The 14,076-nt window shown below is 41.1% G+C and overlaps 1 protein-coding gene across 1 annotated transcript in view; it reads left to right on the top strand.

The window, feature by feature from the left end:
• The first annotated feature begins 206 nt into the window (after positions 1-206).
• The window catches only part of POLR3B (RNA polymerase III subunit B), a 115,609-nt gene continuing 101,739 nt past the window's right edge, over positions 207-14,076 (top strand). The window contains exons 1-6 of the mRNA XM_030856172.2: positions 207-446; positions 4,060-4,092; positions 7,966-8,022; positions 8,107-8,171; positions 10,267-10,342; positions 12,984-13,084. Of these exons, the coding sequence (XP_030712032.1) occupies positions 375-446; positions 4,060-4,092; positions 7,966-8,022; positions 8,107-8,171; positions 10,267-10,342; positions 12,984-13,084 (404 nt within the window). The 5' untranslated portion in view covers positions 207-374. The remainder of the gene's footprint in view (positions 447-4,059; positions 4,093-7,965; positions 8,023-8,106; positions 8,172-10,266; positions 10,343-12,983; positions 13,085-14,076) is intronic.

Genomic DNA, 14,076 nt, shown 5'->3' with positions numbered 1-14,076 from the left:
CTCGGTGGCTCAAGTTGTGCAAATTATCCATTTACCGTTTTCTTTGAATTATTTTTAAAATGAAAATACGCGTTGTTGGTCTTGATTGTGGGATAACTGCCAAAATCTGTCCGCTGGGGTTTAAGATTACCCAGGCGAGACTTCCGAGCGACACCAGGGGGCGCAGTTTCCAAGCTCCGCCTCAGCCACATCCGGGTTCAACCGCAGGTTCTGACCGAGAGCAGGCGGAACCTTTCTTCCGCGACTCCAATTAAGTTGCGCGGCGGGGACTATTTAGGCCACCGCGCACCGCTCTTCACGGGTACAGCAGTTTGCCTGGCGCAGCGAAGGCGCGCGTGAGGGTTCTGTTTGCTCCTTCCTTTGTCGTGAACAGCATGGACGTGCTTGCGGAGGAGTTTGGGAACTTGACCCCGGAGCAGCTGGCCGCGCCGATCCCGACTGTAGAGGTGAGGGCAGGGCACGCGTGGAACGGAAGAGAAGCTGGCATGCGTCCCCGGGAGGCGTTGCCCCGAGAACTCTGGCCGCGGAGGGGGGCGGGCCGCGTCTTCCGCGCATGCTCAGGACTCCGCGCGTGCTTGGGGCTCCGCGCGAGTCCTCTCCAGAGCCGGGCACTGCTGTTCGTGCAGGGTCAAGCTGAGGGGAGATGTCAGCCGCCGCGCAGACCCAGAGGCTCCGCGCACGGCTCTCGGGATGGACGCATTCCAGTGTTCGTGTGTTATCAGGGGAGGACTGACTCTCGCCCACCTTGGGGGGACATATTGCATCTTTGACGGCTTATAAGGGATAATGAGGTCCAGGGAGCTTAGGCCACGTTGGTGAGGTCCCACAGCTGGCTGTGGTGGGAAAACCAGATCGTCTGAATCCCAGGCTAGTAATTTTTCCTTTTCACCAGGAACTCAAGTTTGGGCTGCAGGAGTATTTTAAACGCCGAGAAAATTTACTCCAGATTTTGCCTAGGTGTTTTCGGGGGAGTAGCCCCGTAGCTTTCATCAGATTCTCAGAAGTTAAGGATAACTGCCCTACAGTGAGCTGCCTAATGAAGTTCAGATGTTGACGTGATTTTATTTTCTGGAAAGGTACATATAACTTCTCTGGGCCTCAAAATCTTAGTTGGCATGGGATGGGAAGTGGAGAAATAGTCAAGGGAGAGATTCAGGCAGAGGGAAAGGACACTGGAAGCCTGGAGGCAAGACCATCTGTTTTTAAGGAATTAAAACAAATCCAGTAGTACTGGAGTGGAGAAAAGTAGAGGAGAGACTTAAGGGTGACAGATAAGGATCCTGATTATGAAAGGTTTTGTTAGACATCTAAAGGAGGGCTGGGATGCCATTGACAAGTTTAAGGAGGAGAATGGCCGACAGGATCAGTAAATCTGTTTCTGTAATAATTATTCGGCAAATAAAGGAATTACAATCAGTCTGTTAGATTCAATCTGTGAGTGCCTGCAATACACTGCTGATCTTCATTGGGCAATACTGGATTTTTAACTTTTTTTTTTATATTGGAGTATAGTTGATCTGAATTTTTAGCTCTTGAACAGCTATTTAAGAGCCAGCATTTACTGAGCACGTATGTGCCAGCTCTGTTCAAGCCTAACGAGCATTATGTTATTTAATCATCTGAAGCAAGTAATATTTTTGCCCCATTTTGCCAATGAAGATTTTTAAGGCTCAGAGAGGTTAAGTAACTCACCCAGTTTCAGAAGGTTGTTAAATGGCTGATCTGTATTTTAGACCCTGGCAGTCAGACTCCAGAGCCCTCATCCTTAAGTGCTGACTGGACTGCTTCTCCAGAGAGCTGAAGGAATAAGCCTAAAGGATTTCTGTGTCTTGTCTGAATTTGCACAGCTGTGAAGGGACCAGTACTACATTTCCAGTCTTCTGATTCAGGAATAACAGTTCCTTTTCCTGGCCCTCTGCATCCAATCCACCGTCCCATCTTAAGGGCCCTCTGCATCCAATCCACCGTCCCATCTTAAGGGCCCCCAAATTGAGTACAAAATGTACTCAATTCTGAAACTTCCTTTCTTCTGTTTTCCAAGTCTGAACCACTGTCATCTCTTATTTCCTAGGCTCCTGACTTGTCCCATTCCAACAGTCTGTTCTCTGCTCTGTAGCCAGAGCCATCAGTTTAAACAGGCAGATATGATCACGTTGCTCCCTTGGTTAAAATTCTTCAGTCTGCCCATTGCTCTCAGGGCAAAATCTAAAGTCCTTACCATACTTATATGAGTCCTTTTATCATTTTGGCCACTGCTTACTTCTCTAACTTGTTTCTCGCCCCCCCCCCCGATCTCCTCAAGATCTTTCTACTCTCCTCATATAGTCTTCTCTGATTTTTCTCGCATTCTTCTTTGTAGATTTACATACAGTAAGATGCATGAGTACTAAGTGTTCATTTACATTAGTTTTGACAGTTATGTATACCCAAATGACTAGCACCCCATACAAGATATAGAACATTTTCAGCATCCCGCAAAGTTCCCTTTTCAGTTTGTGCCGTACCACACCTTTTGATTTCTATCATCATAGATGAGTTTTGCCAGACTCAACTTCTTTTTTTTTTTAAGATTTGACTTTTTTTAGAGACGTTTCAGGTTCACAGCAAAATTGAGAGGAAGGTATAGAGATTTCTTACATACCCCCTGCCCCCACCTACCTTTTTTCTTGAAAAATGTTTTTACTTGTTCCAGGTCGTCTGCCTCCCTCTCAGGCCATTCCTCAGTCTTCTTTGCTGGATGTGCTTTCTGCTCCTCATCTCTAAACGTTGGAGTGTTTTTGATCTCACTTCATGGAACTCTTCTCCACGTGATTTCCATCTGTTACACGGCTTTAACTACCCTCCATTTGCTGACCTCTCCCTGATTTAGATCTCCAGGCCACTCTCTTCCCAAGTTCCAGACCTATATTTGTTGTCTATTTGGCATCTCCAAATAGACAAATGGATATCTCAAACTTAACATGCCCCCAACCAAACTCCTGATGACCCCTGCACACCTAAACCTGCTACTCTGACAGCATCCAGACATCTAGCGTCCTCCTCATCTCCAGAAATGGCAACTCTAAGGTGTCTGTCTCAACTCTTCTTTCTCTCAGAGTCTCCATCTAATCTACTGTCAAGTCCTGTTGGCTCTAACTTCACCTTGAGTTTCCTAGCCAACAGTTTCTCACTACCCATATTGTTATCAGCCTGGAGTATTGCAGTGAACTCCTAAATGATCTCCCTCCTTCTAACCTTGCCTGTTCTCACCCCAGCAGCTAGAGTGATCCAGTTAAAATGAGTCACATCATCTTGTCACTCTTTTGCTCAAAACCTTCCAATGCTTCTCCTGTTACTCAAAGTAAAAACGTTTACAGTTCTTGGGAAGTCTTACATGATTCTGGAGCCCTTACTCAGGAACTGTGTATTCTTACTTAAGACTCAGTTCTAACCATTTGTCAGATTTCCCATTAACAGATTAGATACCATTCATGAAGAGTCTTATCATGGTAGGCTGTTCACGACCTCAGGAAGGTGTGAAGAGCAGGCCTAAGAACTCAAGAAGTGTGGCAGTTTGCAACTATTTAAAGTAGGAGATGGACACCATGTGATATCCTTCTGCAGCCTGAGCTCTGACCAGGCACTAGTTGAGAAAAAATAAGGGGGAGAAAGAACTCCCTTTGGGTTGAGAGACTTAGCTTCCACACCAGCCTCTCTGAAACTTACTCACCCTTCCTAAGACTGGCAAACCCTGCTTACTCAGGAAGTGTCATGAGAATAAAATAAAGATAAAAAGTACTTGGAATCTTGAGTCACCAAGAAGAGGTTAAAGTATATTCTATTTAAGAAATCTGTGGTTTATATATACTTGTGTGTGTACATGTTTGTATACATGTACATACACAGCACATATATGATTTCCATAAAAGTGGTTGCAATGTAAAAATTGTTCGTTTTCATTTACTTTCTTTTGCTTCCTGTGATGAAGTGAGTCATTTTGGGTACATTAAAGTAACTTCTCATGAAAATATTGTGATTGCTAGCACAGAGTTCTGATACTTTTATTGTTCTGATTCACAGGAAAAATGGCGGCTGCTTCCAGCATTTTTAAAGGTAATTAATATTTAATAATAATTAGTTGTTTTTCCAATGAAGAGTGAAGAAATAAGCCTTTTTTAAAATTAATTTTTTTTTCACCAACATGTTTTGACTTTGTACAACTGTGTGCTTTTCTAGGTTTTAGAAGTACAAGAAATTATAAGGCAGTATCCCTGTCTATAAAATACTAGTTAGGGGATTGCTAATCTAATTTTAGAGATAGGAAGTAGTATACGTTGTAGCATGGCACATGAATAATACAAACCAAAGTGCTGTTGGCAAGAGTGATGCCACAAGTGGTCAGAGAGGGCCTCCCAAAGGAGGTGAGATGTAAGCCACATCTTAAGAGGAAAGGAATTAACTGAGCTGAAAGGTAGGATGCAGGGAGCATGGCTTAATAAAGGTGCTCAGGAGGAGCCTCCACGGGGTCTGTAGGAAACAGAGTCCAGTCTGCTTGGCTGGAATGGGTGAGTGGCTAGACAGAGGAACTACAGATTATACGATTCCTATTATTATTGAATTTCAGTTTTAAAGAGCTTATGCTGAGTAGTAGCAGGTTCCACAATGATAGACCACTTGACACACAGTAGGATGGTTATAGTCAAAAAAAGACAGTAGCAAGTGTTGATGAGGATGTGGAGCAATCAGAATCCTAACGCTCTACTGATGGGAATGTAGAATGTTGCAGCCGCTTTGGAAAGCAGCCTGGCAGTTCATCAAATGGTTAAACATAGTTACTGTCTGATCCTGCGATTCTACTCCTAGGTATTTACTCAAGATAAATGAAAACGTGTCCATGCAAAAACTTGTACACAGATGTTCATAGCAGCATTATTCATAATAGCCAAAAAGTGTAAACTCACATGAACACCAGCTAATGGATGGATAAATAAAATATGGTCTATCCATACAATGGAATAGTATCTGGCAATAAAAAGAAATCAAGTGCTGACATATGCTACAACATGGATGAATCTTGGAAGCATCTCGCTAAGTGAAAGAATGAAGACTTGAAAAATGAGTAGAGTTTTGTCCAACTTAGTTTTCTGTTAATAGGCAGAAGGGAGAGTGCTGGGAGATGAAGCTGGGAAGCTGTCAGGGCCAGATTTCTGACCAGATTTTATGGTTAAGGAGTTTGATGTGAAGGATTTTGGCTTTTCTTCTAACAGCAATAGGAAGCTCTTGAAGAAGTTTTAAGTAACCAAAAATGAAATAAAATGATAGTAAGGTCAAGGGAAGTTTTTTTGTTGTTGTTGTTTTTAATTATGCTTTTTTTTTCAAAGGGAACTATATATATATATATATGTATATATATATATATACACATATATATATATATACACACACACACACACATACACACATACGCATAAGCAGAGGAGAAGGGGTAGGATTTGTGATTCAAAAAAGAGGAGACAGTTGGTGGTATGTGGTCCAAGAAGAGGTTGTCTACTACATATTGGCATTTTCCATTGGCACTTGCCATCTACCTCTACAAGAATTAAATCATGTGCTGCTACAGCTGCTGACTTTCAACACCCCCTGAAAGGAGTTCAGGGTGGAGAGCAGAAATGAGGCACTGTGTGCTCTGGGAAAAACTGGCAAAACAGGTCTTCAGATAGTTAGATATATATATTTTAAATTTTATTTTATTTATTTTTATTTTTGGCTGCGTTGGGTCTTCGTTGCTGTGCACGGGCTTTCTCTAGTTGTGGTCAGCGGGGGCTACTCTTTGTTGCGGTGCACGGGCTTCTCACTGTGGTGTCTTCTCTTGTTGCGGAGCGTGGGCTCTAGGCACACGGGCTTCAGTGGTTGTGGCGCACGGGCTTAGTTCTTCTGCGGCATGTGGGATCTTCCCGGACCAGGGCTCGAACCCGTGTCCTCTGCCTTGGCAGGCAGATTCTTAACCACTGCGCCACTAGGGAAGCCCAATAGTTAGATATTTTCAGGAGCCAATTTTATGAGCCCAATTCTTGCATCTCCTCGTATCTAGAAAAGCACTAAAATCCTTCATGGTGACGTCTGCGCCTCGTGACTAGCAGTAACCTTCACGAGAGTAGCAGAAACCTTCTGCGAAGAATGTGTGCTTGATTGCATGTGCTCCCCCTGCACCAAAATCACATGTATACTGACCTTCCCCCCTGCGTCTTTGGAGAAGTTTCTCAGAGCTATCTGGGATGCTGTCTCCTGGCTGTAGTCCTCATTTTGCCCCAAATAAAACTTAACTCGCAACTCTCATGTTGTGCATGTTTTTTTAACTCGGCAGTTACTATGGCAACCTTGAAGGGACTCGAACCTTCAATCTTCTGAACTGTCGGCTAGAGTATTAGTGCTTAGATGGCAGGTGCCAATGGAAAATGCCACTTTGTAGTTGACAAGGTAGAGAACTTAACAGAGACATGAGACTACAGCTATTTCATTCATTTAAAGTTGGAGTACTCTTTTACTCAGACCACCTTGAAATATATTTGTCAAGAACAAAAATGTAAAGATTTTTAATATGTAACTGAAGACAGGAACTTGAAGCCTGTGAGGCTGCAGTGCTGTGGGCAGGTAGAATCCAGACTTGGAATGTTAGGTTGGGGTGACAGCAGTGAAGAGGGACTCCTGTAAGTCCCTCTTAGTTTTGCACAAGTACCAAATGGGGTGTGCTTGACTTAATAGCATTCTTTTGTGAACATAAACAATTACCTTTTGAGTTCTAGTTGATCAGCCTGTAACGTGACCTTGTTTTTTAATAGCAGTGGTAAAATATCCAGAGTGAGGGAGGTACGTAGTCGCCCCACTGTACACTGGTCAGGCTGTGGAGGATTAACATCCATGTGATGACAGCGTGGAGCCCACTCAGGAGCGGTTCATGGGCTGCTGAGGGGTCTGGAAGGCATGCCTGCGAGAAATAGGGGAAGTGCCTGTTCAGCCTGGAAGTGAGAACGTGAAAGAGAGATGTGATCACTCAACAGACTGAGGTAGAGCAGGCATTTTCTCCAGAAAAGACAGTTAAGCCCCAGGGGTGGAAACTGTGGGAAGGCAGACTGCAGATCATTATAAGGGTGAATTTTTCCCCTAACAATCAGAACTATTTCATAATAGGATGGCTGCTTTGTAAGCCAGTGAGATCCTGAATAAGGAGGTGGAATTAAAGCAAAGGCCCTGTGATTATCTGTCTGTTGAGAGTGTTCTAGAAATGTTGAACTAATTGTGTTTGAAGATTAATGTAAAATGATGAACATTACAGTCCTTTAAGTCCTAAGACTGGATTCTATGTGTTTATCGTTTCAGTGTTTTTCATAGCGCTTTGTGTAGCCATACTGACTTCTGAGATGAAAGGAAGTCGCTGCCAGCTGGTCGATCTTAGGTCCCTGATGTTCACTCTGCTTCCAATTTTAAATGCAATTATTTTTGGTTTTCTTAATAGAGATCCTTGTTTTTTCCCTTCATTCTTCTAAAAGTGATATGAAAGACAGATATGTGGAAATCATAAAACTGCTTACATAGGAGCAAGACAAGAAAGAAAATAGACGTTGTTTGAGGGTTGAAGAGATGATGCTCAACTGCTGTATTTGTTTCTGGGATTTTTTTTGTAAATTCAAAGCATGTAGGGAAAATCCTGCCTTATTTGTTAGCTCATGGGGAGTCATTAGGTATATTCAGGTACTCATATCTTGAATTCCAAAGGTCAGACTGTTTTTCAGGGAGGAAAATTTGAGGGTGTTCTAGTAAGATGGAGGAGAGATGGAGTGAGGACACATAAATGTAAAGCTTTGCTAAGTAAAATTCATGGATTTTTTTTCTCACTTTGGTTTTGAGGAAAATTTATGGATCAGGTGAGATCCATTGTGTAATCTGCTATTTTGTTGCTAACCTACTTTTTACTTTTTATCTGTTTAGGTGAAAGGCCTTGTGAAACAGCATATAGATTCATTTAACTATTTCATTAATGTAGAGGTAAGCATCAGATCTTGGAAAAGGATATGGTTAAGAATTAACTGGAAGCCAGAGTCTTTCCTCATGTTACTCTTTCCCCTGCAGATAAAGAAAATAATGAAAGCCAACGAAAAGGTTACGAGTGATGCTGACCCCATGTGGTACTTAAAGTAAGGAAGCAACTACTCTTAATTTGCTATTTTGATTATGTCTAACATTTTTTTATAGTGAATGTAGTTGCTGTCAAAACTCTTTTAACATAATTCTCCTTTTATCTGTTTGATAGGAAGATATTTATCAAATGCTTAATTTTTAATTGGTAAGCTAAGGATAACAGGTAGTTATGAGTGAAAAGTTACTGAAACTATTAGGTTTAAACTTTTTTAAAAACAATTTTAGAGGAAAATTACAAAAAGAGGACAAGGAGTTCTCATGTTACACTTCACCCAGTTTATACTAATATTAACATCTTATGTAGCCATAGCATAATTAGCAAAACTAGGAAATTAGCACTGATACAATACTGTTGACTAATCTACAAATCTTAGTTTTCCCATTAATGTCCATTTTCTGGTCCAGGATTCAATCCAGGACCTGCATTATGTTCAGATGTCATATGTCTCCTTCATCCTCTCCAATCTATGACAGTTCCTCAAGCTCTCTTGGTCTTTCATGACCTTGACACTTTTGAAGAATTCTGGTCAGTCGTTTTGTAGAAAGTCCTTGATTCGGGTTTGTGCGGTATTTGCTTGTGGCTACATTGGGTTATGCCTTTTTGGCCAGAATACCACAGAAGCGATGCTTCATGTCATTCTCACTGTACCATATCAGGGGGTACAGATGTCAGTATATTTAACGGCTGGTGATTTTAACTTTGTTCACTTGATTAAGATGGTATCTTCCAGGTTTCTCTACTGTAAAGTTACTAATTTTTCCTTCAGTAATTAATCACTATCTTATAAGGTGATCCTTCGAGACTATGCAAATGTCTTATTTCTCATTGCACTTTACCCACTACCTTTAGCATGCATTGATGATTGTTGTAGCAGTTACCTACAACAGTAATTGCTGTGGTGTTTACCTATTGGCAAGTCTCTATTTCCATCATTCTTTCTACATTAATATTAGAATTCTACTGTGAGAAAGAGCTTTTTCGTCCCCTCATTTGCTCTCTATCTGTAATTTTATTTATATTAATATGAACTCATGGATGTTTATTTTATTCTATGCATCATAATCCAGTACTGTCATTGTTTTATTTCTCAAATGGTCCCAGATTTGGCCATAGGGAGATTCATCAAGTTGACTGCTGCATCCTTTCAACATGCCCCTGTGAATTTTCGAGCACTCCCCTACTTTCTGGTACCATGAGATGTGGTTCATCTAGTATTTTTCCTGTCCCAGCCTGGAATCAGTCATTTCTCCAAGGAGCTTTAGTCTCTTTTATTGGAGAGTAGTGTTTAGACACCAAGATATGGGTACTAAAGTCTCAGTAGACGGAGCTATATTTACTTACTTATTCAGTCCTAGGGTATACATAAAGTAGTTTCAGAATTGTTAATTCATCACTCTGTGAGAATAAAATTTACTAATACTTGTATACTGCTTTTCTGTCTTTGCTGTATCCAATCAAAATACTGTTTTCTAAAGTTACTCAGGTTAGTTATTTTCTTTCTTACCTTTTCAGTGCCGTTATATTATTCATTTGTAGTGCAGTAAGGTTTGTATGCCATTTTGGGTATGTGAGACATTATTATGGTTGTAAGAGTTAGACCTATAGAAAAAAGTCTATTCAGAAAATTGTCCCTCCCCTTCCAGTTCTTCCCACCGTGTTCCCAGTGCTCCCTGTAGGTAACCCGTCTCTTTAGTTTCTGCTTTCTTCTTCCTGTTTCTTTTGCACAAATGAGCACATATATTTTTTCCTCCATATCCTTTCTTATGAGAATGGTAGTGCACTATAGCTACTCTTTTGCATTTGCTTTTTTCCTTAAGTATCATTTGTAGGGAGCTATAGTTTCAATATTTTTGTAAAGAGATTTACAGTATTTTTTTTAAAGATAACTTGATAACATTTTCTCTCCTTTGTAAACTGTGTGTTCTATGACTTTAAGATCTCCAATTATAATTTGTTAATTTGTTAATTTGTCATCCTCTGCAAGATAAGCATTTGTCGAAGGGCAATCTTGTATTCGGGAGGAAAATAGCTTGATTGTTTATATGTTCTTTGAAGAACTGTAATTGGTTCTGGAATAACTTGCTTTTCAGATATCTTAATATCTATGTCGGGCTTCCTGATGTTGAAGAAAGCTTCAATGTAACTAGACCAGTGTCCCCTCATGAGGTAATTATCAACCTTAATTTAATTGGATTTGTTTGGTTTAACTGGAAGAGTCAGTGCCCTTAAAATATATTCTTAAACAATGATTTAAAAATGGGAAAAAATCTCTTATGAGACAAGATAACCAAAATAAATAAGCACCTGTATAATACCATACTGTATTAGGAAACAGTTTCGTATTAGTTGGTTTATCATTTAATCCTAGTTAACTTGCACTGTTAGGTCACTGTGTCTTTTTTATGTCCTGTTTCTGAGTTTTTTCATGGTCTCTCCACCCCCGCTCCTTGCTGACCACTGGTGTCTGGTGCGGTGTGCTGTTCCTGCAGGGGTTTCTCGCTTAGCGCGTATTTTGAGGGTCAGCAGGCCTTGCGTTTGCAGAGGGACTGAGGACAAGGAACTCACGGTCTAGCAGAAGAGGCAGAGGAGAAGAAAATGTAAATGCCAGGGTTTTAAAAGAGCTACAGGCAACGGCTTTTAGAACGGCCCTGTTTATTGGCTTTTAACGGATTCTAGATTTCTCTTCAAATTCTTCCACTTAGTGTCTATAATTGGGCATTGATTCAGGAAGGAAAATGATTTTTGTAGATTTTTCTGGTTTGTATTAATGTAAAGCTAAAATAGCAATTAGGGAACATAGCACAGGAATCTTCAGTAAAGAACAAGTAAGGTGTTAGAGTGCTATGGTTGTTGTCTAAGCAAGGTGAAATAGGAAGTGTGATCAAGTAACCAGATATTTTATATAGGTAATTTTGGTATTAATCACCGAGTATTGATTGAACTTTTATTTTGTGCTGCAAAATTGGAAGATACAAAAGAAATAAGACATAATATCTTTGCTCAAGTTCATACTCTTATGGATTAAAATAACAAAACAAATGAAACAGAGACACCAGGGTTTGCAGCCTAGATGATAGGTAAGGCGAATATGTGACGTTGGACTGAACAGGGAGTAGTGAGGACTGGATGTTGGAAACTGTGCGCCCCTATTTGGCTTTCCCCACCTCCGCTTTCCATTTGGCGAGAACTTTCCAGTTTTTCAAGAACTAAACAGCCAATTAACAATCTCCAAGTCACCTTCTAAACTAGTATATTACTGGGTTCAGAGAAGGGATAAGACGAAGAATTCGAAGTAGTTCAAGAAGGCTGAAGCCACAATTGTCATTATAATAATTATTCCTGATGTTGAAGAAAACACATGGGTATTACTGCAATTAGAGAAAGAGGGTGCAAAGATTTCTTGGAGGGTATTGACTCTTAGAGAGATGGGGAGCGTGGGAGAGCAGGTGGATGGGCAGTCATGGGACCCACAGCAGGACTGGGGGTGCAGGTACTGCAGGCTCTACCCACACAGCCCTATTCCTGTTGATAAGAGAGAGTTCGAGGGGGACAGAGGGGGCCCCAGAGGTAGTTTGGGGCCCCATGTTTACCACTTCTGTCAAATTTCATTTCCATTTGAAGGGATGAGTTTGTTAAGACCCATGAATATCTGGCTATCATGGGTGTTACATTAGTTTTATTAACAAAAATGAGATAATATTTATATAGTACTCTGTACCAGGCACCATTCTAAAAATATATACTCATACTCTTGGGAATTAAAATTATTCACATTCCCATTTTACATATGAGGAGACTGAGATGCAGAAAGGTTATTTAAGACTTAATTGGTAGAGCCGGGATTTGAGCACAGAAAATAGAGTCCACACTCTGATCATCATGCCACCCTACCTTTGGTCAGGCCTGCAGGAGGCTTGATATAATTAAATATAAGGTAATATACTGGTCAATAATAGGACTATATAGTATTTTAAAATCCTAGGCACTGTTAGGCTAGAAAAAGTTTGTATCTGTCTTTGGTGCAGTAAAAGCCAGAGAGAGGATTCAGCATCATGAATTGTATGGTTGAGGTTCAGAGAAATTCTCTTTTTGAGACTGCAAGGCACCTGAGGACCATCAATATAATGGAGAAGTCATTGGAAGATTTTGATGGGGTTTCCTGATCATGGCCCAGGCAAGGGCTTCTCTTAGTGAGTCATCACCACGTGAAAGTAAAGCGCGCACCAACAACTTCTAAAGTTCCACAAGTGACTCAGAAATTGTTAGAATGATGTGTTGAGTGATTCATGCTCTGACATATCCCTTGGAAAGGAATTTTGTGATATAGTTTAGTTTGTTTGGAGAATAAAAGGAAATATAGTTTAATTCTTTTAGTTTGTGCGTGTACATACTTTAGTTATTGTTATACTGGTTGTTAACTATTTTGAATAAAGCAGCCATATTGATGACTCTCCAAGGACCCAGTTTGCAAAGGATGATCTAATGGCTTCAGAGATATGGGAGCAGACTGATGATGGCATCAGATCAGTGAGAAGAAAATCAGTACCAGACTTATTGTCCCATTTCTGGGCTGGCAGGGGTGGGGATGCTGTGGCAGTGTCTAGATCCATGGCTGGCATCATCCCCTCATGGAGAAGGTAAGCTTGTAATTCCCAGTACCCTTAAGGCAGCACAGGGGCAGCTGTGTTCCATGGAGGGCTCAGAGTCCAGCATGGGCCATACTTCTACTCGAGAAGAGCTCTTTGAGGCTGCCAGGATCCTTTCTTTTCCAGAGAGGAGGAGCCATGATTGTCTGATTCTCTTTCAGTGCCGGTTGCGGGACATGACGTACTCCGCCCCCATCACAGTGGATATTGAATACACCCGAGGCAGCCAGAGGATCATCCGCAACGCCTTACCCATTGGCAGGTGAGGACTGACACCTCCTGGAGCCTCGCTGCCAGCATTGCGGCCCTGTGAGGTGATCGCGAGCACGTACTAATGCTCTTCTTGCCCTATTTCCTCATCTGAAAAATGGGGGAGTTGGAGCCTACTTCACGGGGTTATCTTATGGGTCCAGCGAGTCAGCACATGTACAGCACTTGGAGCAGCATCCGTCACGTTGTTGTGGTTGTTATATTTAAATCGTGAAACCTTTTCTATAAAGCTAAGGAAATTGCTTCCATTTCCTCCTGTAACTCCAGGCTGTTAGGGAAACATTGGGTAAGATAGCATTTCACTGAACGCTCCTGGGCTGGTCTTCTCCGTGGATTCTTACATATTTTGAGTTTTCCTGGAAGAATGAGTGTTTATAACAGTATTTAAGGCAGAAGTTATTTATTTGCCCAGAACAAGTTTGGAAATAATAGATAGCATCAGCTAGCATTTTTGCTGCCTGCTTTTCCTAATTAGGGAAATATATTGATTCTCCTGTAGAAATGGACAGAATCCACAATATTTAATAATGAGTTTAATAATGATGTTGGACTTTAAACTTAGTGCAAATAATTACCACTCAAGTGTTCCGCCCCCCTTCAAAAGTGCTAAGAGTTTAATAAACATCCATTTGTTCATTAAATATGCACCAGCTAACTGTCATTGTCTGCACTCTGCTGGGTCCTCAGGTAAGTAGAAGACACTTAAGACATGGCTTGTTTGGCTACATTCTCCTCATTCTTCACTTAGGAAAAGAAGTAGGGATATTAAAATGTTAATCTTTGTCTTAGCACGACTGTTTATCAGTGTTAAGATCAGAGCTTCTCTCTTTCTTATAAATGGACCATACTTGTGTCCAGTTAAATCTTGGACTGTTGCTAAATGATTATCCAGTTTGAGTATTGTGAAAGAAAGGCAGGAGATACTGGAGCAAACCAGAAATACATTTAGGGTTTAGATTCTGAGTTAAAGAGGGGCAGGGAAGG

This window comes from Globicephala melas, chromosome 10 (genome assembly GCF_963455315.2).
Source record: "Globicephala melas chromosome 10, mGloMel1.2, whole genome shotgun sequence".
Taxonomy (NCBI): domain Eukaryota; kingdom Metazoa; phylum Chordata; class Mammalia; order Artiodactyla; family Delphinidae; genus Globicephala; species Globicephala melas.
The sequence above is the reverse complement of the archived record's forward strand: the minus strand, read 5'-3'. Positions and strand labels throughout refer to the sequence as shown.